The sequence below is a fragment of the Chaetomium globosum genome, genomic scaffold (genome assembly GCF_000143365.1).
Source record: "Chaetomium globosum CBS 148.51 scaffold_1 genomic scaffold, whole genome shotgun sequence".
Lineage (NCBI taxonomy): Eukaryota > Fungi > Ascomycota > Sordariomycetes > Sordariales > Chaetomiaceae > Chaetomium > Chaetomium globosum.
The window spans coordinates 4920145-4944900 of NT_165976.1; the positions used below are offsets into that span (position 1 = coordinate 4920145).

General features: G+C 54.6%; 8 protein-coding genes across 8 annotated transcripts; 4 read left to right on the forward strand and 4 right to left on the reverse strand.

Annotated features, from left to right (window-relative positions):
• Window positions 1–1337: 1337 nt before the first annotated feature.
• CHGG_01601 (uncharacterized protein) lies at window positions 1338–1820 on the reverse strand (the record flags this gene model as incomplete). Its single annotated transcript, XM_001220821.1, has 1 exon — window positions 1338–1820. The coding sequence occupies one exon, from the start codon at window positions 1818–1820 to the stop codon at window positions 1338–1340; it is 483 nt and encodes a 160-aa protein (XP_001220822.1).
• Window positions 1821–3732: 1912 nt separating this feature from the next.
• CHGG_01602 (uncharacterized protein) lies at window positions 3733–4444 on the reverse strand (the record flags this gene model as incomplete). Its single annotated transcript, XM_001220822.1, has 5 exons — window positions 3733–3830; window positions 3892–3992; window positions 4051–4092; window positions 4286–4295; window positions 4420–4444. The coding sequence occupies 5 exons, from the start codon at window positions 4442–4444 to the stop codon at window positions 3733–3735; spliced, it is 276 nt and encodes a 91-aa protein (XP_001220823.1).
• A 1220-nt stretch (window positions 4445–5664) lies between these two features.
• On the forward strand, window positions 5665–6095 carry CHGG_01603 (uncharacterized protein; the record flags this gene model as incomplete). The annotated part of the gene is made up of 2 exons (XM_001220823.1): window positions 5665–5932; window positions 5992–6095. The coding sequence occupies 2 exons, from the start codon at window positions 5665–5667 to the stop codon at window positions 6093–6095; spliced, it is 372 nt and encodes a 123-aa protein (XP_001220824.1).
• Window positions 6096–7178: 1083 nt separating this feature from the next.
• Window positions 7179–8560, forward strand: CHGG_01604 (uncharacterized protein; the record flags this gene model as incomplete). Its single annotated transcript, XM_001220824.1, has 3 exons — window positions 7179–7423; window positions 7692–7998; window positions 8060–8560. The coding sequence occupies 3 exons, from the start codon at window positions 7179–7181 to the stop codon at window positions 8558–8560; spliced, it is 1053 nt and encodes a 350-aa protein (XP_001220825.1).
• A 2788-nt stretch (window positions 8561–11348) lies between these two features.
• Window positions 11349–13571, forward strand: CHGG_01605 (glucose-6-phosphate 1-dehydrogenase; the record flags this gene model as incomplete). Its single annotated transcript, XM_001220825.1, has 5 exons — window positions 11349–11354; window positions 11850–11912; window positions 12059–12403; window positions 12461–13400; window positions 13453–13571. The coding sequence occupies 5 exons, from the start codon at window positions 11349–11351 to the stop codon at window positions 13569–13571; spliced, it is 1473 nt and encodes a 490-aa protein (XP_001220826.1).
• A 1813-nt stretch (window positions 13572–15384) lies between these two features.
• On the forward strand, window positions 15385–19048 carry CHGG_01606 (uncharacterized protein; the record flags this gene model as incomplete). The annotated part of the gene is made up of 3 exons (XM_001220826.1): window positions 15385–16116; window positions 16171–17366; window positions 17440–19048. 3 exons carry the CDS (start codon window positions 15385–15387, stop codon window positions 19046–19048), a joined length of 3537 nt encoding a protein of 1178 aa, XP_001220827.1.
• Window positions 19049–19826: 778 nt separating this feature from the next.
• CHGG_01607 (uncharacterized protein) lies at window positions 19827–22634 on the reverse strand (the record flags this gene model as incomplete). Its single annotated transcript, XM_001220827.1, has 5 exons — window positions 19827–20717; window positions 20800–21096; window positions 21197–21478; window positions 21549–21858; window positions 22585–22634. The coding sequence occupies 5 exons, from the start codon at window positions 22632–22634 to the stop codon at window positions 19827–19829; spliced, it is 1830 nt and encodes a 609-aa protein (XP_001220828.1).
• A 190-nt stretch (window positions 22635–22824) lies between these two features.
• Window positions 22825–24432, reverse strand: CHGG_01608 (uncharacterized protein; the record flags this gene model as incomplete). Its single annotated transcript, XM_001220828.1, has 2 exons — window positions 22825–23989; window positions 24044–24432. The coding sequence occupies 2 exons, from the start codon at window positions 24430–24432 to the stop codon at window positions 22825–22827; spliced, it is 1554 nt and encodes a 517-aa protein (XP_001220829.1).
• Between the last annotated feature and the right edge of the window lie 324 nt (window positions 24433–24756).

The following is a 24756-nucleotide window of genomic DNA, read 5'->3' on the forward strand; positions in this document are numbered from 1 at the left end:
GAAGTTGGTGAGGAGGAGCGGGCGAAAGATGGATATTTGCGATCGCCATGATGCGGGTCGGGGAATGACAACGACTTTATTATCTCTTTAATATAGACGGCCAGGGGTTGAGCGCAGAAACGGATGCACGATGGAGCCAAACTCGGCTTATCCTTACCGTGGTTACTGTGACGGCAGAAAAGCTTGTCAGAGAGCCAACAAGTAACTGTTGCTTGAACAACAAGGACTGGAGAATAAAAGTGGATTGTCGGGGGGGATCCTGGACGTCGAGAGATTGCCGTGGGCGCCTCTGGTGCTTTTTCAGGACCACAGGATCCACAGAGTGCTTGTTACAGGTCTTTGGGGGAATCAAGGCAGTGGATGCCTTTTGAGGTTTCGGACGCGGTCCCTGATAGAATGTAGGAAGACGGAGCAAGCAGGTGGTGACTCCAAAGTTTTCCGCAAAACAACCGTGGTTGAAATCACAGAGGTGGCGGCAGGAGCGTGGAGGTGGCAGGTTCTTGGCGCTTGCGCTTTTTGTCCTTGGGGGGACTTCCCAATTGCTGGGACCAAGCCAGGGCTTTCTTTCCTGGCGTCAGATCGGCTTGCTAGGCGCTCGATCCAGTTTGCTGCAGGGGTGAGAGAGAGAGCAACCCAGCCCGGAATTGCTCCACTGCAACCCCAGAGCAGCGCCTTGTGGAGACAGCGCTAGGACTGGCGGCGGTGGGTGGAGTGGCTTCAGACGGCACTGACGTCAGCAACGTCGCCCCCACTACAAACCTGGAAACTTCAAATCGAAAATAACCACTTGCTCGAGAACCGTTGAGAAGCGTTTATTGCAGGTTCGCAAACGTGAAAACAAGCAGGATTTCGTTCTTGAGAAGATTCCACGGCTGTGTTCAGTTTGGGTGTTCTCGTGAATGCCAATGGCGCGATAAATTTGGTGTGTGTTGAATACGAGGTTTGGTCTCCTTTGCGGGAAGGACGGCGTTGCATGTGCAGCGCAGAAAATCGGCGCTAAATCGACTCCGCGGCCACAAGTTGTCCCAACTGAAGGGTCAGCGCAGTGGTTTGAGCCAAGCCCCTGCTCTGAGGTGGTATGAAAAGGCGACTTCGGTGTCTGCTGCGCAAAGAGGATTTTATGAATGCAACCTGAGACGAAGAGGCCGAAAACAATAATGGGCGGTAACGATGCCGCTAACGACCTAGGAAAGCGGGCGTCCACTGTTTCGTGGAGCCACAAACGAGGGTTTCGAATGCAACGATAATGGGATGGGGCCCACAGCAGAGTGCGCCAGTACCAAAGGGGTTTCAAGTGGGAGAAAATGGATAAAAGTGTGTGGTGGGCAGTCTTATTCTTAAGAATGATTCGGCTTCCGGATGCAGCTGGCAGCGCGCGAGGCGGCGCGGAAAGGTGGGAGAGCACAGCACGAAACCGCAAGGCGGGGGACAATCTCAGGCCTGTTTTGATTTGCCGCTTGCAGCTCCCTCCTTTCTTCAGCGTCGTCGGCTCCTGGCCAACAAGGGCCCTTCCAACACCAGCTCAACAACAAGCTGGTGATGGTCCTGACACTGGTGCTACGCAGTTGATCCACCCGCAAATCGTGGGGACGTTTCGCCGCCTCACTGGCTCCCCTCAGCTCTCCACCACGCGGGCTGGCGACAGAACAATGAGGTGGCGACCGGGGCCGCGATCTACTGGTCGATCCGCTGGCATTTGACGCACGCAACAGCAGAGCAGGTCTGCGAGCAGGGAAGCACCTTGGTTGAGTTAGTTGCAGCCCATGGAGCGGGTTGCCGCTGCGCCGCAGCTTGCGCGGATGAGTGTCACACTCATCCATATTGCTGAGGAACTCGGGACGGAACAACGGTTTTGACGAGGGACATGTATTGGACGACACAAGTTGGAAAGAGTTCTCACTTGAGAGCGCTCGATGGCCAATTAATGGGTGATCCTACGTCAAACGTTTCATGACTGAGGTGACATTTTCGAAGCTCCCCAGGAGCAAGGCGCGAAGCCACAATGCATGTCACCATAAAGTTGGGGCATGCCTGCACCGCAACCGAAAGGCCGTAAAATACGATTGTGTCGTGTACTTGCTTGAGGAATGTATATATGTATGTGTGTGTGTGTATTAGGCAAACTTCGTTTCTCGACAAACGCCCTTCAGACCGCGTCAACGATGTGTGAATTTGAGCCGCCCATTGCCCTTTGTACATACCACTTCCCGGTCCAGGTATTATTTCTCTGGATCGTAAGGTACTCATAACCTCTGGTCTGCATATATTTTCCCGCCTGATAAAAACGGTGTCGCAACCTCATGTAAATGAAATCTTTTGCATCCATGAGTGGCATCAATACCTTCGTTGACTCGCTATATATGTGGTCCTGCTGGTAGATCACCCGAGAGAAAACCAGCCTGTCACTTGGGTGTTAATCTTCTGGCTCAACTATCAATTCAAACCCGCCTACCCTAGCATATGCAGAGCCTATCTCCACTCCAGCTGTCGGAGCCGCTTTCAACCAAGCCCCAGCGGGCAAGGCACCACCCCGCTTGCCACGCTTCCACCTGTGGGTAACACCTAGAGTACCGGTGTATTTTGTGCCGGTTCGTCGGCTTTAATGGGGCGTGTAGGGTACTTGCCGTAAGGCTACGTGCATAGCAAGGATTAACCGTCATACCGTTTGGTTGTGGCGGTGTATTGGATATCACGACATGTGTGGTAGCCTCTAGTCCCTCTCCATCTGCTCAATAACGGCTTCGTCGTTCCCTGGTCCCCTGCCGAGGGACCATGCTGGGCCAAAATCATATCCCTGGGTAACTATTGTGCGGTGGCGGCTCGCTCGTTTCGGGCAGAGACATTTTTTTGGGGGGGCGGCATCAGTGAGACTTCGACCAGCCGAGGCCGGGCATGTAAGATGGCTTGAGAGAACCGTTGGGCTGCTCCTGTGATTCCGCTGTTCATGGCTCCGATGGCCTATCGGTGTCTTACATTGGGGGTTCCTCGAGTCCGTTCCCGAGCCGTTGGCCGCATTTTCGCATTTAGCGGGTACCTGCGTAAGTCCATGAGCATCGCCGGTATCGTGATTGCGTGGCGGCAAGTAAGGCCACCACAAACCAGAGCACCAGCAAATCTTGGCCCTCTAACCAGCTGTTGATCTGTTGCACAACTTGCGGTGGGATGCCTCGTCTCGGCGCACGACAGATGTTCTCGTAGTGCCCAACTTTCGCCGAAAACCTCGTCGGACGCTTGAGGAATGGGAGGCTGCAGCCAGCCTACTGCTTAGCCACTTCAGCGTCAGCGATTGAGTTCCATTAGGTATAGCTATCACGAAAAGAATTGGATTTTGTTGGTTTGATAACATTGGCCAATGGTTCCTGTTGGAGTCCCGATTTGCACAACACATTCGAAACCAGCTTCTTTCCGAGTCTCCAGTCACCATTCTTGTAGCCAGGGTCGCCTTGACGACCTTGTACACCTGTAGAATTTATAGCCCAGGTCTGGCCATTATTGTTGTTATTGTGACAAGAGAGAAGACGGAGGGTCTCCCTCTGAGCTGCCTTGTGTCCCTCACCAGTGAAGCACTGTCCCGTACCCCATGCTGCGGATCTTCAACGGCATCGTCATTTTGGTATTGCCTTGATTTTGAATGCTAGAAGCATGGCCCATGTCTGTTGAGGCCTTGCCTATCCCTGATGCACCGAAATCATGAACCACCTTTACCAACTAACTCCGGCCTGATCCATTCCCTTAAATCGAGGAGGGGTAGAGCATGATGCGAACCGAGGCGCCAAAAGATTTCGAAGGAAGAGGGGTGGTGAACTTCGCCCGGACAACACCCGAGTTTCCTACAGCACAACAGTCAGCCAAGTCCATCCAGAACGCTGCATCATGGCCGTTAGATCCTACCGTGTGGCCTCGTCACCTTGCCCCAGATGACGCGGATCTTGGTGCCACGCACCTCCTTCTGGCCCCGGTAGACATACGCGACCCGCTTGCCGGCATAGAAGCTGTATTCCGCGTTAATCCTCGCCCATCGACACGTGGTGTCCGGTTCGCGAAACATACTTGGCAGCGGCAGTGTCGTCGACGCCCTCGATCTTGATCAAGCTGGTCTTGGCGTGGGTTTCGTGTGGCGGCTACGCTGATAACTCAGGTGGCGACCCCTATGGAACAATTGCGGTCAGTCTCTCGAGTCCATCGACGTTCGGCCTTGGGGTGGACTATCGCAAGTCGCGTGGGTCCATCGACTTCGGAATCGCAGCTCGGGGTGTTCGGGTTTGTCGTCGGGGTTTGCACTCACTTGACGTATACTAGAAGACACAGTTAGCCATGCTCAACAATCCAAGGCGCATGCAGTGACAATGCTGGTTATCGCGACCGCGGTATCTTGGTCGGCGCCAGCAAAGTTGCTGTTGCGAATCCGGGTCCGCTCACATCTATGACCAGCTTCGGTAGGCATCTTGTCGATTTGCAGTTTCCCGATCGATCAATCTCTTCCGGCCACGGTCAAGAGATATCAGCAATATGTCGTGCTGATTCGAGGTCCGGCGTTGGGCGGCGTGGTTGTGGCTCTACACTTCGATATACTCAAAGCGATTTCAAAAATTCGCGTGCGGCTGGTAGGGCTTGCAGTGCTTTTGCGGGGCGGATTATCTGTGACACCGATTCCCGGGTGGCCCATGCCGACCAAATGGACAACCGAACGCCCGGGCTTGGCACTTGGCTTCCCATGGGTCAACGCATCCTCAGCCATCTGTGGCTGATATAAAAGCCGCAGCAGATGCAATCCACCTGTTTGTGGGTTTCTCCATATCAATGACCCACCATGATGTCACCTAGGCCTTATGTTAGCTACTAATTTCCATTTTACTAACTTCCGCCACATAGAGATCGTTTTCAGAATTCGAGTCTCTTCCCGTCGTCTAGCCTTCTAATGCCCCATACTCTCCCGGTATAAAGCGACGAGCGAACGGAATGGGCCGAATCAGTTTCCATAACTTGTTGTCGTGCCTGCGCAGACAGCGGAAGCCGGATGTTCGCTGCACTTCGGTGGTAGAACCGCCATCTTCGTCGCCGCCACCACCGCAGCCGCCGCCAGCCTTCTTACAGTTACCTGCCGAGATCGTTCTTTACCTCTCTCAGGCACACTTTCCGCCAGCTTCGGCCGTCGCGTTGTTGTTGACGTGCAAGGCTCTCTTTAACCTCGTCTTTCCGAGCGCAATATTACGCCTCGATGTCACGGATATGCCAACAAGTGGAGACTCGGGGCACGGGACGCCCCAAGCCAGTCGCCTTGGTCGGACCAATCGGGAACATAAAAGGTGATCAGTGAGCTCAGTTGCCAAGCAAGCTGAGCACGCTGAGCACACAAGGAAGGGCCACCAATCAGAAGTCACGGCTGGCCGAGGTGATCAGTGAGATCAGTGTCCTGGAGGACTGAGCACACTGATCACCCCGGAATTAGATAGGTATATAGTCATTCGTTCTGGAGAGCTCTGGGAGTTCTCCAGTTAGCAATCACAACTACAGTTCGCTACAAGCTCGGAAGCCTACTGTTGAGACAAGCCTTTGTTGTGCACCTTTTGGCTGCACCGAACCTAAGCACCCTTGAGAGATTACCTTCAACCGAAGCTGAACCCTAACAGGACAGGGTCCTGAGGTAGGTTCGTCACACTCGACATGAATGCATTGGAGCGCCAAGACTTACAGCTACTACTTGAGAAAGACCTAGGACACGCTTGGTGGTACTGCCACTGTTGCTCCCTTCTACTTCCCATTTCTACTCAAGGGCCGACTGGTGGCACTCGCGACGGCTTATCTTGGGTGGCCGGCTGGGACTTTAACCGCCCTTACCACAATAGACATTGGCTCGAAGGAAGTAGCTTCAGTGTCGACTACCAGAGTGTTCGCCTTGTTATGAACCGTCATTTCTTTGGTCCCTTGAAAGGTTTGCCTTTAGAAATTTTTAACGTTGAAGCTTGCTCGACTGCTTTAAACCCTTGGCAGGGCAAATGGCTGCTGCCTTGGTAAGAAAGATGGTCCACCCGAATTGTACAAGACGAGCTTTTTCTCTCAGCTACCCGGACCCTAAATGGCGCCGGCTGGACTGATGGCTCGCTAAGAGTTGCATTCGACCCACGAACGTCGCCAAATCTGCGGTCACATCAAGACATCGAGCCCGGCTTTCTGCTCTCCCAACCCCCGCCTCCGTCCTTCTCCCACGTGGTCGAACTTCTGTTACATTTACGCCCTGCTCCGCCCCACCCCCACATCCGCGGGCGTCTTTACGCCATGTCATGACATTCTCGAGTCGTGCCGCCAGTGTCTCACGGATTTCACGATTACGGTGAAACAGAGGCTGGAGGATGTAAAAGAGGGCTGTGTAGAGAAGCAGCCTACGGCATTTTGGTTCATTCGCATCACTTCCTATCAGCGACTGGGAAGTGGCCGATCGCCCATGGATATACAATGGGAGGCTTTTGGGAACGTGACGACCGCCTCCACCGCTCACATGCGGCGAAATACGTTGTTATATCCTCCAGGCGCAGTTAAGGCCATATGGGACTCTCAACAGCCGGAACATTAACACTCTCGTTCAAACGCCAGCATCCAACGGAACAGAAGGAATTCTAAATCGGGTCAATAGAAGCATGCAGAAACCAACGCATAGCAGGACCTCTAGGCAGTTCCCCAAAGTGCGTCTATGGTTGTCATCCTTCCAACTCATTGCCCTTTGAGGGTAGGTGCGAAGCCGAACTCCTTGCCTGGGCTATCTCAACACCGGAAGATTCGGAAAGTGTGACTGTTCCCGCTCGGACGGCACCCGTGGTCCCAAGGTGTATGCCGGCTTCTTCCTCGTTGTTGGTAGCGTTGAGAAAATTCAGGCTGAAAACCTAGCGGTCAGGAGAGAGGCCGAGCGTGAAACATTTGGTGCCCTTTTTTGAAAAAAGAAAAGTTAGCTAAAAAGAAAAATGTGAGGAAAAAAGAAAAAGACAACCTAAGAACCCGGTAGCGGCGTTAGTGAGAGCTGCCATGGTTTTTAACAACTTCCAGGTTGCTTTCTGTGTCCGGTCTCTCGTCTCTGTGTGAAAAACACCTCCCTCATCGAGGCAGGAATGGATAGCACCCTTTCTCGCTTGGTAGTTGCGATAACTTTCCTAAAGCAGCGGATTTTCGAGTCTAAACAGACGACCATGATGCTCGCAGCAGGCCTTTCTTTTCGTCAGCCAGCCTGTGCAAGGACAAGGAGTTTCATCTCGTTTCTCGTCATGAACGACGGGGGGTTCCAAGGCGCGGACCCGCCGCTCCCGTGTGCAGCGACCTGTCCAAGTCCTTGCAAGAAACGCTTTTGGACGCTGTTGCGGGTGACATTACGCATATCTAAAACCCCGGGGCAAAACGATGTTGGCTCGAGAACCCACATTTGCTTGTCGCGCCTGTGAGGCCTGCACCTTCTTTAAGGTACTGACGTGCCATTGGCCCCAACGAAGTACTTCGGTCGGGACTCGGGCCACGCCTCAACAAATAGATGTGAAACGTGAACCTCCCGACCGAGTAGTTTGCATCGACCAACTGCCCTCATCTCGTCCAATCTTTACTACTTCAATTTTATGTTTTATAATGAACCCATACGTGTCGAACCTAGATAACATCCCCGCCACCGACTAGTATGCAGATGTGCCGTTCTACGGCCAATACTTCCCCAGACAGGGCGACTTTCGTGTCGACCTCCAGCACGTCAACTCCCAGTCCACAGCCTCTCTGAAATACTGGGCATCAGTTATTGACCTCTGCAATGACTCCGTCAGGATCTACCCGGCCGACGAGGGCGGCCGCGATGTGTTCGCCCTTGGGAGCGTCATCGTCAAGTCGAGCCATCTTCACAATCCGGGGAACGGCCAGCATACAGAAATCGACTACTCGTACGCTGACTCCAATGAATTGCGGGCTATTGATATTGCCAAGAGCACCCTAAAAGACGTTAGAGTGCCAGAGATCTTCTTTTCTGGCAAGGTGCTTGCTCTCTCTTGCTTCTTCGTTACGACTCCATCGTTTATCACTTACACTTCTGTAGATCAATGGTCGCCAGGTGCTCGTCCAGGAAAGACTCCCCGGCGTTAGTTTGACCGTCGCATGGCCGTACCTATCGCAAGAACAAAAGGAAGCATTCAAGCAGCAGGCACGAAAGATACTTCGACAATTACACGCAGTAAAGCCCACCGATGGGCGCCGGGCTCGCTCCCACATCGTCCAAGATCCGAAAATCCTCAGCAATGGCCGTATCCTTCCCCTGGAAGGAAATATCCTCTTCTCAAACACCGACAACGACCCGGACATGAGTTTCATGCACAACGACTTTACCAAGTCTAACTGCATAGTTGCCAATGATAGGATTGTTGGGCTTATTGATTGGGGGATGGCGGGCTTCTTTGGCTGGAAGGCGGCTGGCGAAGTCCACCGTAGGATCAGAACACCGCAAAGAGAACATTTTGCTAATGCCAACTTGAGTGAGGCGAGGCTTCAGGAAATTATGTTTTGGAATGATTTTTATGACGCTGGTACGCCTGAGTTTTGAGGGTAGAGGTACGCACAAATGCTAAGTGCAACGGCTGATCTTTTTCTTGCATTCCTTCAACCGTTCATCACCAGTCGTGATCTACTAGGATTACCTACACCACAGAGTGAGCCACGGAAAGTATGATATTAGTTGATGCCCTCGCATCAGACCCTAATTCAAAACTAACACTGGGGGCATAACTTGGAAGTTTACTACTCGGACGTGGGACCCTAGCCCGTCTGGAAAAGAGATCACCGTACCATACCACCTAGCGTCCAGACAATTGATGCCTTCTGGTCTGCGATGTCAGTGATAGCCGGGCTTCTGGGTTTAGAGATCAGACGGCAGCCATTTGCGGTAGACTAACGTCGTGAGAGCTACCTCCTAGCTCAAGCGGTGAGAGAAGCAGGGGAGATCTATCTTCGCGAAAGGATGGAGGCCAGTGCTCACCGTCGTTGGCCGTGCCTACAGACTGCCGGGTGAGATGGAGGTGGAGTTCAATGTGCAGCCGCCCTGGACGAGGTTGATGAGCGTCCTTGATGCCGGCGCATCGCTGTTGCTGGTGGCAAGTGAGCGGGTTTCTACTGAGTAAAAAAGTCCGGGAGCCGTGGTATGCTGCCACCAAGGTTTCACTGGTCAAAGGCTGCATCGTCCTGTACGCCTAGGTGCCTAGGCTTCGATGTTGTAGTCGGTGTACGCATAGTATATACCAGATCGTTTGGTTCGCGAGGCTCCAGATAGGAGTTGACGCCGTCGTAAATTTAGGCCTAAAGTTTCTCTCTTTCTCTTTCTCTCTCTTTTTTTTTTTTTTCTTTTTTTCTTTTTTTCTTCTTTTCTTCTTCCTCCCCTCTCCTTGTTTCCCCCCTCCCCCCCTCTAGGACCGTTGGATGGAGTTGGGCTTTTCTTTTGGCCCAAGACGCCTCTCGCGTGAGGTCTACTGACCCAGCAACTTGCACTGCTGCCCCCTGGTAATCAGGAAAGCTCCTCGTATTTGTTGTTACCTCGTTAAGGGTGTGGTCTCCTGACTTTATAGCTACCAGATTGGGACGCTTCTGAGCAGACACGGAACTTTGACAGGCAAACGCTTTGCAATAAGCCCACGTGGGAAACCTTTCATCCTCACGTATTCTGCACAACCCCACTGCCCCCACCAATGCGCCGATACAGAATTTGGCGAGCGCTGTCGGGTTTGGTACATCCATACCACTTACCAGTTGGTCTCTTCTGTGTTGGTTTCCAGCCCAGATAATCTCTATAAATGCAAAAACCGTCGTCGGTCTGCGTGACAGAGTAGACTTTATGGGACTTGCATCAGCATTGCTCGGTCCTGCCGCAGACTGTGCATAAGGTATTCGTGGGTACGCTAGAATTACTAATGGCGCGGATAAGAAAGTCATGCAGGGACAAGGCAAGAGAGTGGGTTTCAACTTCATCCCCTGCGGATTCGGAAGTGCGAAGCCGGCCCGGATGTCGGAGTCTCCTCTGTTTCCATCTCTGCGGAGTACCAATACACAACAGGTACAGGCCAGATGAGACGACGAAAATTGTCCGCCTTGGCAGGGATCGAACGACAGGCTCATATTGATAGCTGGCGGCCAGGTCCATGTTGATAACCAGGAATTGAATTTTGGTTCTCAACATCATCCCTCGTTCTCTCGTTTCTATTCTCCTGGAATTGTTCCGCGGAGATGGACATTCCCGCTACCTCAATGCTTAACACCCCCAATCAATGATACTGGATGTATTTTCTTTTCTCGCCCCGAGGAATCCCAAGAGCTTCGGGGGTTCGGGAGATTGGACGACTTCGAGGCTCGGTTTCCCAATACTGTGTAAACGCGGCGCGCGTGGGGGGTGCCAAGAGACGGGAATTCTGCCGGCGGGCGATCTTCGGCTGGCCGAGCCCGAAACCTTGATCTCCGCAACCTGCCATTTTTGCCTGTAAGGAGGTTTAGTGTTCAGGCAAGCCCACTCGTTCTGCTTTTATCCCTGCGGTATTTCTCCGTGGGAATGCAAGGAGGTGCGGGAGGTCAGCAGTTTCTGCAGTGTAAGCAGGGAGCCGCCGCTATCGCCCGGACCTTATCCTACCTACCCCACCACCCACATCCCACCATTCCATCCCACCATCCCCAACGAGATGCAGCGCCCCGCGCTGGTTGAACCGACAGCTCCGTGTCACCTTCGACAGCTCCCAGATGCGACAAAACCGTGCGACGAGATCAGCCAAATTGCTGCTCCTCTTCTCTTGCCAATGTGGTTCGATTCATGTGCAGCGCGGAATATGGGGGCTTTGGTGCAAGAATAACGCATGGCTTTGCTAAGCCGTTTCCAACCTTTCTCAATTTTTGTCTCGCTCCTTCCTGGCAGGTCACTTTTATCAGAAGACTCTGTTTTAGCAGACAGCATGGCCCTGCCTATTTTGCAAATTGGGCAAACAGAGCCAAGGCATAGGATTGTAATTACTCGTCTCTGTATCGTAGCACATGCTGAAAGTATGTAAGGTATGGACTTGTAGGTCCCGAATAACTGCCTAATAACAATCACGGTGCCGGGGAGTTCCACAGGTGGGAGTAATGATATTTCTTACGTAGGGTGGTGGTAGATGTCTTAACACGGTCGCAAAGCTAAGGCTGCTCTCTGAGGCAAACTGACCACCGTTTCTGTTTACATCTCACATGTGGCGCATCTCGGGGTCCTTAGGTATTTACAAATCCGGCGAAGGGCCTGCGGCAGCCGGAGAAGTCGGAGGACACAAAAAGAGTTTGAAGGAGTTAACATCCCCGGTCCAAGCTCTCCTCGGTGCCAGGGCATGCCAGTACGTAAAGGCGGGGTCCCTGAGTAAGCTGCCCCTCGTCACAAATGCCCCTCGAGCTCCGGTCTTCTGCGCATCACTCATCGCCCCTGCCCTGTTGAAATACCATTAACCCCGAACCTCTTGGGTTGATCGGACTCCGATCACTTTCCATCCGACTTGCCCGGCCGACACAGCATTATCCCCCAGCTTCTAGAAGCCGCCTAGAGACCACCTCAACACCATACCCTTGCCGACTCGACTTTGTACCTGGACAAAAACCCCTCGACAAGATGGCCTCAGACCTACATCCCGCTGGAGGGTGAGTGATCGAGCCCCGCCATTCATGACACAATTTCGGTGGGGCTGGGTTGCGCAACTTGGATAATTCAGCGCGGCTGTGTCCAGGCGCAACTTTGCCTTCGCTGGCAGCAGAACGCCCGCAGGCGGATGCGCTGTTGCCGGCCGTGGATTCAAGACCTACGCGGCGGACGCTGACAACTTTGCAGTTCCATCGAGCTGAAGGAGAACACAGTCATTGTTGTCCTCGGCGCCTCCGGCGACCTTGCCAAGAAAAAGACAGTAGGTTCAACCACGAACATTTCCCAGAACCTAGTGTGTGTACCAATTGGCTAACCCGTCGCAGTTCCCCGCCCTCTTCGGACTCGTAAGTTTGCAACGCCCCCATCGGGAACCCGGGAGAACCAAGTGACTGAACGCCATGGCAGTACCGAAATCAGTTCCTACCCAAGGACATCAAGATCGTTGGCTATGCGCGGACAAAGATGGACCACGACGAGTACCTTCGTCGTGTCAAATCGTACATCAAGACGCCCACGAAGGACATCGAACAACAACTGGAGGAGTTTTGCAACCTGTGTACCTACGTTTCTGGCCAGTACGACCGGGACGAGTCGTTCCTACAGCTCAACAAACACCTCGAAGAGCTCGAGCAGGGGAGGAAGGAGACTAACAGACTGTTTTACATGGCCCTGCCCCCTAGCGTCTTCACCATTGTCTCGCAGCACCTAAAGAAGTGCTGCTACCCGACCAAGGGCGTGGCACGCGTTATTGTATGTCGGACAACATGTTGAAAGGCTGCGTTGGTGATGTCACTGACACTACGATAGGTCGAGAAGCCGTTCGGCAAGGACTTGGCGAGCTCCCGCGAGCTCCAGAAGTCACTCGAGCCCGACTGGAAGGAGGACGAACTTTTCCGTATCGACCATTATCTCGGCAAGGAGATGGTGAAGAACATTCTCATCCTACGATTCGGCAACTCGTTTTTGGGCGCGACCTGGAACAGGCATCACATCGACAACGTACAGATCACATTCAAGGAGCCTTTCGGCACCGAAGGGCGTGGTGGATACTTTGACGAGTTTGGCATCATTCGCGACGTCATGCAGAACCACCTTCTCCAGGTCTTGACCCTACTTGCCATGGAGCGGCCTATCTCTTTCTCCTCGGAGGATATCCGTGACGAGAAGGTGCGGGTGCTCCGTGCGATCCCCGCCATCGAACCCAAGAACGTCATCATTGGCCAGTACGGGAAGTCGCTGGACGGCAGCAAGCCGTCGTACAAAGAGGACGATACTGTGCCCAAGGACTCGCGGTGCCCAACGTTTTGCGCGCTTGTGGCCTACATCAAGAACGAGCGATGGGACGGCGTCCCTTTTATCATGAAGGCGGGCAAGGCGCTTAACGAGCAAAAGACGGAGATCCGCGTCCAGTTCAAGGACGTCACTTCCGGGATCTTTAAGGACATTCCGCGGAACGAACTGGTCATGCGCATTCAGCCAAACGAGAGTGTTTACATCAAGATGAACTCGAAGCTCCCCGGCCTGACGATGCAAACGGTGGTCACGGAGCTTGACCTCACGTACCGGAGGCGGTTCTCTGACCTCAAGATCCCCGAGGCGTATGAATCGTTGATCCTGGACTGTCTGAAGGGCGACCACTCCAACTTTGTGAGAGACGACGAGCTCGACGCCAGCTGGAGGATCTTTACGCCTCTGCTGCACTACCTGGACGACAACAAAGAGATTATCCCCATGGAGTACCCATACGGTAAGTTAGATCAAGGGCCGGTGGTTTCTTGGCGAAAACTAACCTTTTCTAGGCTCTCGGGGACCCGCGGTGCTCGACGACTTCACGTCATCCTACGGCTACAAGTTCAGTGATGCCGCCGGATATCAGTGGCCGACGACCTCGGCACTGCCGAGCAACAACAAGTTGTGAGTAGCTTGTTGATGGTTTTGGATTCATCTCCAAATCTCGAGTTGAACACTAGTTAAGCGATGGCTTTCCAACGCAGCTGAGCGCACTACGCTACGAGTTCGGTCACACCGAATCCAAGCACATGTTGGGCCGGTGAACACAAGAATTCTTTTTTTGGTCTGGGGACGTCACGTATGATGAGACCTACGACGCGAGGAGGGCGCTATGCAATGCGGGAAAGGGGCCGATGGCAGGGGGGTTTTCTGAGCCGCCAGTTGCGGTTGCAGGGGCTTTTATTTTCTTCGTTGGCATCACTGGTTGGTAGTTATCCAGCCCACAATCCATGTAGGAAAACAAGGACGACGTAGCTCTCTGGTGTTCAATACCCTGTTGCCGCACATTACTTCGGTGCTACGTTTCGAAGATACTGGGCACAGTAGATGCTGAGTCTGCTACCTTAGACTCGTGCTGCGAGTTTAGCATGCAAGAAGACATTCTATGACAAGATTCAATATCACTTTTAGCACTCAACATAACGTTTCGGCAACGGATCAATTGAACCCTTCCCACGAGACTGAATTGCCGGAGCACCAGAAGAGATTCCGGTCCCGAAGTTCGAGCGAAGCTTTCACCTTTGAAATGACGTAGGAAGGAAAGTATCATCGCCATTTGCTCGACGTAAACTTTTGGATTGGCGTTTCGCAAACCGCTTTGTTTGTATGCGTATGGGTAGTAGTAGCCTAGACTATCTATACCAAACTTGAAGAGTGATTGTCGTAAAGTGACCGGTCAGAAGGCTCGGGATCTTTCTACCTCTGATGAGATACCTTAACAAACAAAAATGATACACGGTAGATGCTGGGTTCTTTGTTGGTTGCCGGCTGGGGCTTCGGAACACAATGGCCGAGAACGTGGGGGAACAAATGCCCGCCACATGCGCTTGGCATCGGGCCTTGGCACCAGCTTGGCATTCAAAATGACCTAAGATTGTAGCCCAATGATGTTCAGGCATTAAAACCAAATCCCTGCTCCCTGGTCAGTCAAACAAGGAGCGTGCATCCCGTTCTTTGAGAGCGCTGGGTACTTTCGTAGACGGCGATCAAAACCATCCACCACCACCACGTCGCGACGATTTCAGCCGCCACCCCATCGATAAATCCCACCGAGCGCGTTGCGCAGGAAGGCACCTTCTAGCACTGCGATACCAAATATTTCGCCTGCGACAGTCAAACGACCTCTAACAGAAGGAGAGGCGGCAGTTGGAAATCGGAAGGCGGGTACGGGTTTGCGACGGCCGGTCAACTTCGAAGCAGAATCCGGGAAACACCCAAACAATCAAACATTTGGCGCGGCGCAGAGTCGGACCTGGGAGTGATGGGCCTTTGCATCATCGATCTTTGTCCTGTCTGCTGAGCTCGTCACAAGGCAACTGCAGGCAAGTGCAGGCGCACTAGCTGCTACTGCTCGGCACGAGGTTGGGGAGTTCGGGTCTTCTTTTTCGGGCTCACGATCTTTGCTGCATCCTCAACCAACTCTCATCTTCCTCGCCCTGGCTGTGGAGTTTCCATATATCAAGTCGACGGCGACCGATCCGCCCACCGACCGCATGGAATTCGAAACCCGCTCAATCCGACTCCAATCTCACCCACCCTTCTTTGCTTCGCCTACCGCCAACACCTGAATCGCGCCCGCGACGACTGGCAAGGAAATCGGGAGGCATATTTGTCGGTCTCGGCGTACTAGGAATCGCTTTTTAATTGCACCGAGGAAAACAGCCCGCACAGCGACCAGCGGCACTGTACGGATGTTTTCTCGCGCGGAAGGCGATCCCAGAATGGACAACAGCGTACACAACAACAGCAATACTACCCATCCAGACAAGAGCAGAGCTTCCATTGTCAACGGCGTCAGGGAGGAACGCGTGTCACTCAGCACAGAGCCTCCAGCTGGCGTTAAAGGGGGTGACAATGGACCGATCACAGTCGGAGATTACAACAAGCTGGAGAGCAGGTTACAGGGTGCCGGGATGGAGGACTCCGTGGATGAACTCCAACACATTACCGACGATGTCATGCCACTAAGCCTGCTATTAAGCAGGCTCGCACAATTCTCCCATCTGAAACTCCAGGAGCTCATCCTTGACTTGGCGTCGAAACCACTCCCAGAGAACACGCTGAACGGCAATGCCAAGGGATCGATGAACAGCAGCATAAATGGTAATGTTAACGCTGGCGTCAATGGCGTCCCCAAGCTCCCCAGTCCAGCGCTCGAAGACACATCGCCCGAGAGCTTGAACAAGAAAACTATGATTCTCAAGTTCATTCAGGACCTGCACTCAAGATGGGTCAAGGCGTTAGTTATCACGGAATGGGCCAGGAACGCCGACGAAGTCGGCAAGCTCATCGACCTGAGGACACATCTTGCGGCGAAGCTGGAGTTGTACAACAGGGCCTTTTGGAATATGGTCAACCTCAAGCATGAGATGGCCTTCGCCAAGGTTCCTAGTCCGGATTTGAAGACGGCCCTGGAGGTACTTAGCACAGGAGCCGTTCATTGGATGCCAGACGTAGGTTACAGCTGCTCCAAGATATCGCGGTTTCTGTACTGACTCTGTTACTAGTTTGGCTACCTACCCAAGCCACCCCTGACGACGCAAGAAACCTTGCATTGGCTTAATGAAATCGAGGTGGTTCTTCACATGAGATTACAGCTGCACGAGTACGAACAGATCCCGGAGCCATGGAAGGAATACAAAATCGACAACGGACGGGTTACCTTTACGGTGCCTGGCGAATTCGAGGTAGATCTCACGATATCCGACGAAGACTTTGACAAGCAGTTCTGGTTTTTGGATTACCGAACCATCTTCAGCCCGTCACCGTCCAAACTCTCGGACGGTGCCCGGGGGTTCATCGAGGCCCGTGTCAACACGATTCTCGAAACCGAAGGGTTGCTAGGGTGCTACAAGTATCTCCACGAATTGACCCTGACTACGAAGATTGGGGAATTTGCCCGACAGGCTGTTGAGCTCAGCCGCACCGGGTTGTGGACTCAGACGCTAAGAGTTGAGAGGTTGAACAGGGCTCTGGGGATCCAGTACTGGTCCCAGAGTTTACATACCCAAGATTCTCAGAGCTGGATTCTCCTCGGGGTGCATAGCGGCAAGTCCTCGGATGGAGCCGACGACCCGAGCTCCCCAAGCAGACTCATGCTCCAGTGGTTCCGGGATGGGAAGGAAGTCAAGGATGCTGACATTCCGCTGGACACCGACACCATCTCTACCGAGAAACTGTTGATGACCGTCATTTCTAGACACATCAAGTACCTCCTCTCGTCAATTTACAACTCCCTCAGCAGCAAACCTCGATATGCGCAGAAACGGGGCAGGTTGTCATTACGAATCTCGGACCCCCCGCATCTAGATTGTGCTCTGACGATGCAGACTCTCGGCGCCGACCACGCCGTTCTCGGTATCGGTCCGTGGTCGGGCAATTTCTTCTTCGCCGACCGGCCTCCCTTTGGAGTTGGCTGGGCGAACAAAATCAACACATTACGAAATCCTGTGACGGAGGCCCCAGTTGTCCTGGAGCAGCTCAGATGGTATCATATGACGCTTCACCTGAGGACACTGCCGAAGCCTGCCGACTGGAAGGTCCTCCCGAAGGCCCCGGTCCCGCTCGACGAGGTGAAGCGCGTTGTGTACTCGCGTGCTTCGACCACCCGAGAACCATTCCACGCCATATTCTTGAGAAACTCTCGTTGGACTCCGCAGTGGTTCGCCATGATGAGTTTGAGCCTCGGTGGCGATCGCTGGTGGTTAGTTGAAGTGTAAGAGCGTTGCCCATGGTTCGTGCCATAGGTATTTCTCTTCGTGCTAACATTCATCAAGGACGGCCGAGGGCCACGGAATACCGGGCCTACGCATCAACATCTTCACCGAACTTTCTATCACACCTACCGACCTATTGCTTCCATCAAGTCCTTTGTTTTCGAAACTCACCCAGCACGCAACGAACATCATGGATCAGATTCATGATTTCCGCGTCCTCCATCAACAACACATACAATATACCGCCAGAAAAGCCAGTCCCGATGGTCATAGAACGACAGTCGTGCTCTCGGCGGACATGTTACCGCTTCAGCCGGACCCCGACGGCACCACACAACCGACGTGGGCTGGTAGATTTATCCAGCTCGACTACAAAGGACCAGCCCCTATTACGCCCTCAGAGTACCGCGAGTCTCTCGCCGATCCGAAATCGGTTCGAAGGCAACCGACACGGCAAAAGGTCATGATCGAGGCAACCGTCGGCGTCCTTCACCCTACCAAATTTCGTCTCCTCCGGCATAGGCTCGATCGTGATGTGCTATACGACCGTCGGCTTGGCCACTTTACTTTGCGCTTCCAGCCAGCATCGGGCGCCGGAATCATTCCGCTGCTCCGGAGCCGTGTGCAGTCACTCGACCGCTTGGTAGACATTGTCGACGCTCTCCACTTGAGAGGCAAACAAATATCTCCCAAGAAAATCACGCTCCGCGAGATAGTGTTCTCGTATGGCAATGGATCCCCAACAATGTCGCTCTCCAACCCCCGCCCGAAATTTGGTGGCAACAAACAGCGATCGTGGGAAGTGCGCCTTAATCTCGCCGCGGAGCAAGGCGTGGACGTGATTCTCGAAGCTGGCAACCCACACTTGCGCGCTATTGACTACTTACGCTCCGCGGCAAACTCGGTCCATCTCAAAAAGTTGCCGGCGTGGTTTGTATTCACACTCCCACTATACGAGGCACTAGAGCAGTTGCACGACTCGTGGGACGCGATTCTTGCGAAAGACCTAGGGACGTGCTACGTCTTCCACAAGTCGCTGGACTGGTTAACGATCCGCTTCGCACTCTCCGGCGCTAAGAACCGCCTGGTGCAACTGGACATCCGGCCGCGTGACAGGAACGGGCATATCAACTGGCATATTTCCCGCGCGAAAACGGACCCGAACATCAACAACGAAAACGACGAGTTCAACAAGATCCTGAAGCAACGCGTCTGGTCGATCAGCGGCAACGGGTTCAAGGGACTTGGGAACAGCGCCACGGCACAATGGGACCATGGCATCGGTCCTCTCCTAGCAGTCATCAACGAAGCTCTACAGTCCCTTGCCGGCACACCCCCACCCCCGCAAGTTCCCACACAAATACAACAGCCACAGCAACCGTCCCCGCACCCCCAACAAGCCCAGGTTCAAGAGCAGCGCCAGCAGCCGCAACAGCAGCAGCAGGCGAATCCGCTCCAGGGTGCCGCGGTGCCCGGCCGATTCCCCCACCAGCTGCAGCAGGGCCAACAATTATCGTACCAACAACAAGCGCGTCTGCAGCAACAACAACGGCAGCAGCAGCAGCAGCAGCAGCAGCAGCAGCACATGCATAACCAGAACCAGGCTCAACAGGCCCAGCAACGTGCCGCCATGAACGATATTAACACGCCCGTGGTGGTGCTCGACTAGGATTCCGAGTAACCCTGACACGCCGAGACTCCGTATGCGCGCGTGTGTTTGGGTTTTTTGCGGTCGAGGGACAGGTTTGCCTTCGCCGGCTTCTCCGCGCAAGCGAGGAGAGGGACGATTTGAGAGCTGTGTTGGGAGCAACGGCTGCTCGGCAAGGCATGGCATGGCATGAGCGGGCGTATCGGCCGTCTTGCCTGCCCTCTTTTCTAGTGTTGACACTTCGCCATCTTCTTGTCATTTTTTTTGGGGGGACCGTGGCTCTTCTTTATTTTAAGGCACGGACAGGGCGGACACCGGCTGGCATCTAGCATGTGGCGTCTTGTATCTATTTCATATTGTGGCGGCTTGGGGGGGAAGCAGAAGGGGGTGGTGGTAGTGTTTCCCGGGCCGGCAGACAAAAAAGGGATGGATGGGTGGATGGGATGCAGAAGAGATACCACGTCGCAAAGCATATCACTGGGGCTGGCACGGCTTTTAGATAGCTAATGATACCAGCATAAACGAATCATCAATCAAATAGGGAGACAGGGCGCTCTTCCATGTTTGGGAAGTCACGTTCGTTTTCGTGGGTTTTTGACTCTTGTTGATCGTCGGAATGAGATGTTGATGCGTTCTGTATTCCTTTTGTCTGAACAGCGGTTCTAAGAGGACTGACTATACTCTTCGTCCATCTATCCATGCGTCATATATTATATGTACACTTTAGAAAGCGGCATAAATACACACGCTCACGGAGATATATAATACACACATCCACGTCTCCCACAATCATCTCAGCTCAGCTCCCCTTGCTCTTCGCCTGCTGGATCAGGTCGGGGATCGTCAGGCCGTCCTTGGTCCTCGCTTTGCCGTCCTCGTCCACGTACGCGCCGCTCCCGTAGCGCAGCGGCAGGATCTGGCGCGGGATGGACATGTATTGGAGCTGGCGGTGGGACAGCTCGAAGCGCCGCAGGCCCGTGTCGCCGATGGCCCATTCGCCGGCTTCCTCATCCTCACGGCCGGCAATCTGGCGCGCGACGTCGCGGCCGGCGCGCAAGGTGGTCATGGCGCCGGGGTTCTGGTAGCTCTGGCCGGCGACGGCGAGGCGGCCCTTGAAGGCCCACTCCAGCTCGAGGTGGGCGCCACGCATGCGCGCGGCGTGGCCGACCAAGTGTTGCGGGATGCATTCGCGGCAGAACTTGGCCGACGCGTGCGCCTGCTGGCTCAGTTCTGCCGGCAGCTTGAGGTGGCGCGCGATTGCGGCGAGCGCGCTCTCCTTCGCGCGCTCCGTGTCCGGGATGGCTGAGGACGGCCAGCCGTCCCAGTAATGCCCGCCCATCATAACGGTAACCTTGGTGCCCGGGACAGTGTCGGCGCCACGGTAGGCGGGGTCAGGGTTGGATGCGGTGGGGAGGGGCGACTCGCGGTCCGAGTCGAAGATGGCGCCTAGGATGCACTCCGGGTTTTGCTCAAAGGGGAGGAGTTGTGGGACGAGGTAACCGAAGCCATTATGGGGGAAGTTGGCTTGCGGGACAGGATACCAGATGTTGACCACCATGATGTTGACGGCGGTGGAGTAGGAAAGGGATGGAAGCTGGTCTTGGGTTATTTCGGCAAGGGTTTTGGCAAAGATGGTCGAGACCACCTTGTCGTACATAGCCGGTTCCGAGGTGGTGTTCTCAGTGTGGATCTACCATGGAAGGGAGGAGGGGGAGGGTTTCAGTCAGTCATTGGGCATGCGTGGAGAGGCGTGGTGCGCAACGAATGCTTACTGCAACTTGGTCCTTGCTTTTGTTGTAGTCAACGAGGTGGACGGGGGTCCCCGTCTTGATCGTAACGTTGGGGTTCTTTCCTAGCGCGGCGGCAAGGGCCTCCGGGAGAGTGGTGAAGCCGTCGCGGAACCAGAGGGCGCCCGCGCCGAGATGCCGGGAGGCTAGGTCAAAGACGGCCTTGTTCTTGAGTAACTGAGGCACCATGTCCCAGTCAACGGACCGCACCACTGCATGGCTGATGGGCTGTCCCTCAGTCGGCACGAGGTAGTCTGATAGGAAGCCGCTGCTCATACTCATCTTCCACACATCGCCACCTGTGACGCCGTGAACTAAGGCTGACAAGAACCTGTCCACGAGACCGCGGTCCCCAAAGAAGGTGAGAGTAGTAGTCTCCTACCGACATATCGCTGCGCCCTTCGAACAGGTCCTTCTCGTATGGGTTGTTGCGTTTGGTGCGGATAACATTGAGCATGCCGGGAATTAGTCCTCGGAACAAGGGCTCAGTCAGCATCCTGATGACGTTGATGAAGCTATTGAGGCTCCCAAACACGTAACGTAGCATGCTCTTGGGCGGCTTAGGAAGCGCGACAAGACGATCCGGGTAGTAGATGTAGGCGGGGAGGGGCTCGTCTGCCTTGTTCAAGTGCATAAGCTGGTTGGTAAGGCCGAGCTCCGTGACCTGGTCGAGGCGGCAGTAAGTCAGCAACGTTCAGCCCGTGGTCAATGCCAGAGGAGGGGAAGAAACACACCAAGTCAAAAAAGACTAAATCATCCCACTTGGCCACTCGCGAAACCCCCGTCTGCGGCGTGATCATGCGAGCGGCGCGCTCGAAATGTACGGTGCCCACTGTGCCGTCCGGGGTCTTCACCTCGACCTTGTCGGTCTGGATCCAGCCCCCCACCCGCGTTTGCGCCTCGTAGATGGTAATCTTAGCCTCGGGCAAGAAGCGTGTCAGGTACCAGGCCGTAGAGAGCCCGGTCAGGCCACCGCCCAGGATAGCGATGGATTTCGGGGGGTTGTGTGGGTTGCCGACTGCATAGTGTCGGGTGGGCTGACGCCTGGAATCGGGTGAAATAGATGGTGATAACGGTACTACCAATTTGGTGGTTGGAGTCGTTGGGGTTATCGGGATCGTGGGAGACGTCGGGTGGTGGTGTTGGCGGGGTGGTGTTCGTCGCTGTGGGTACGCCGTTAATAAAGTGCCATGTGAACTGAGGAAACGGCGGCGGATCCGCGACGAGATGTGCCTAGCGCTGTTGCGGTCCCGGGTACGCGCCAGGCAGCGCAGGCTGTTTGCGTACATATCAAGGCGTCTTCCAAAGACTAGGTATATGGCCTGCACTGACACATGAGTTGGCAAAGTCAATGGCTCGGAACAGCTCGGGTGGGTGATGGTAATAATTATTTGGCATACGAAGTAAAAGTAGGTTGTATTTGAGCTAAGGTTTCCTGGTTGAGTGTAGACCCTAACCCTCAATAACTATGTGGCGACGTCAGCGAGAGTATCCGTTGGCGATATCATATATCATATTGCGAAGTTTAGTTTTAGAGCTATGTTGGAATCACTTAGCAGCTCTGGGGGGAACGTAATATGTGGACCAGATGAGAAGCCGAGCGACTTCGATATATATTCTTGTCGCTCGCGCTGTGGTGGTTACACCACTTCTCCGCTAGTCAGACACAAGAGAATAGGCCGGTCTAAGTAGAAACAAGACGCCCAAAGTCCCAAGGCACCACCCCAAAAACGCCGCTGTGATGATATACTAGTACATGGCCGAACCTACACCTCCAAATACCCATGCCTGCAACAAACTTGCCCATGCCACGTGTCCATGTCCTAGATGGGTATCCGTCCTCAGTGCTCATTCCCCGTGCCCCATCGATTCCCAGTCATATACCCTCCTTTCTTCCGTCTTGCAGTTCGTCCTCGTCCTCGTCCTCGTCCTCGTCCTCGTCATGACCCGGCCGGCCCGCGCGGCGCCGCTTCGCTGCACTTCACCTGAACATGTAACCCCCCGCTACAACTAGATGACCACTTCAGCGGGTTCGGCATCCGGAATATGGTCCATGCGCTCCTCCGATCCGGGGAGCACGAGGTCCTCCGGGCCGTCGCTGGCAAACTTTCGCTCGCTGACATGCTCCTGCCCGTCTTCGGCCGTCCACACCTTGTCCTGGAAGGTGCCTCGCTGGCCTTCCTCGTGCATGAACGGGCAGCTGCGGTTGGTGCATGGGCGGTACTTGCAAGGGGTCTTGACGTGGGTGAATTTGCAGTTGGCCACCTTGCACTCGCCACCGTTTCGGCAGGCCGGCATGGTGGGATGCCGGAACGTGCAGTGCGGGTTCGCGCAGTTGGGGAAGAACTTGCAGTCCTGCTCGCCCTGGTGCGCCATCTTGGTCGCTGGCGATGGGTGGCGCCCAACGCACTTGCGGTTCTTGCAAGCCACGCCGAACGTGCAAACATCCTTGAGGTCGATAGCGGTGCCAGGGGGTGCCGCCGGAGACTGATGAGCAAACTTGCAGTCCTTGTTTTGGCACCGCAAGTTGAATCGGCACACCGTCTCGTCAGGGTTCGGCGTCTCGCGCTTGGCTCCTGTCATGTCAACGTCTCCTTGCGAGGCGGAATCTGCCTGGCCTTCGGGACCGTGCTGTTGCTGTTGTTGCTGCTCCGCGTGACCGTTGTGCTGGTGGTGCCCCCCGCCTCGCCGGAACTGATTCCCCCTGCCGCCACGGTCGAACTGCTGCTTGCCACGGGCGTATCCGCCGCGGCCGCCGCCATTCTGCTGCTGGATCAGCAGTTGTTGCTGCATCTGTTGAAGCATCTGGTTCTGTTGCTCCATCATGGCAAAAATATCAGCCTGTCCGTAGCCGGCCGCGTTCATCGGATTCATCCCAGCCATCCCGCCCATTCCATTCATAGGAGCACCGGGGGGCATGCCGCCCATGCCCGCCAGTCCAGCGGCGATGTTGGTGGCGCGTGTGTTATTTGCCCGCGGCTGCCTTCCCGCACCCATTCTTGGCCCAGCAGGGGGCCCCCTCCCAATTCTCTCGTTGCCGGATTGATTACGGACACGGTGAAGTACCGAGTCCTGTGTCCGATCTAGTGCACGGTTGATCTGGCCCATGATGCGCTTCTCCCGCCCGCCGCGCATGTTGCCGGTTCCGTTTCGCATAGCCTTAGGGCCAGTAGGTCTGCTTTCTGTCAGTACGAGGTTTGCGCCCCAGGAAAAAGAAGTGCTGACTTACGCATTGAGGCCCGCAGCAGGTGCATCTGATGCGTCCATGCTAGCATCGAAAGTGCCGTCCATGGGGTCATCATTCCCACCATCCGTGACGTCAGTAGCCTGCGCTGGCCCGGGGCCTAATTGCGCACCGAGGATACCAATCTGCTGGAATAACCAATTTGCGAATGCCGGGGCAGTTTGGTCGTCGGGGCCGAGCGAGAGCAGGTCACCGGCAATCTCGGCAGCAATCTCGGATTCCGTCTTCCCGTTGGCGAGCATAAGGAGAAAGTACTCGGACATGGCAGAGCCTTCGGTGCCGGGGCCGGCCCATCCAAGCTCTGCGATCTTGCCCTGGATGGCCATGTTAAGGGCATCCGCGAGGGGAGTGCCGAGCACAACCTCGACGGACATGATGGTGAGTGATAATACGAAACGAGTTGGACGTCGTGGGAGGAGGATGCGAATTGATCCAAATGGATAACGTTTTGCGTCGGGCTCGCGCGCGTGCGGGCTGTGGTAGGAGAATCGGCGTCGGGCGAAGTCGAGTGCGGCCGATGTGGCCAAAGCAAGGCTGGGTTATCAACACGCGACTGGGGCGATTTTTAACACGCTTGCGTTGTCCAGGGGCTAAAAACCTGCGCTTTTATCTCGAGCAATACAGCGGGAGCACGACGAGGCTGCCTAGCAAAAATCCGCCGTGGATCATGTAGTGAAAGTTGTAGGTGGGCGTGATGT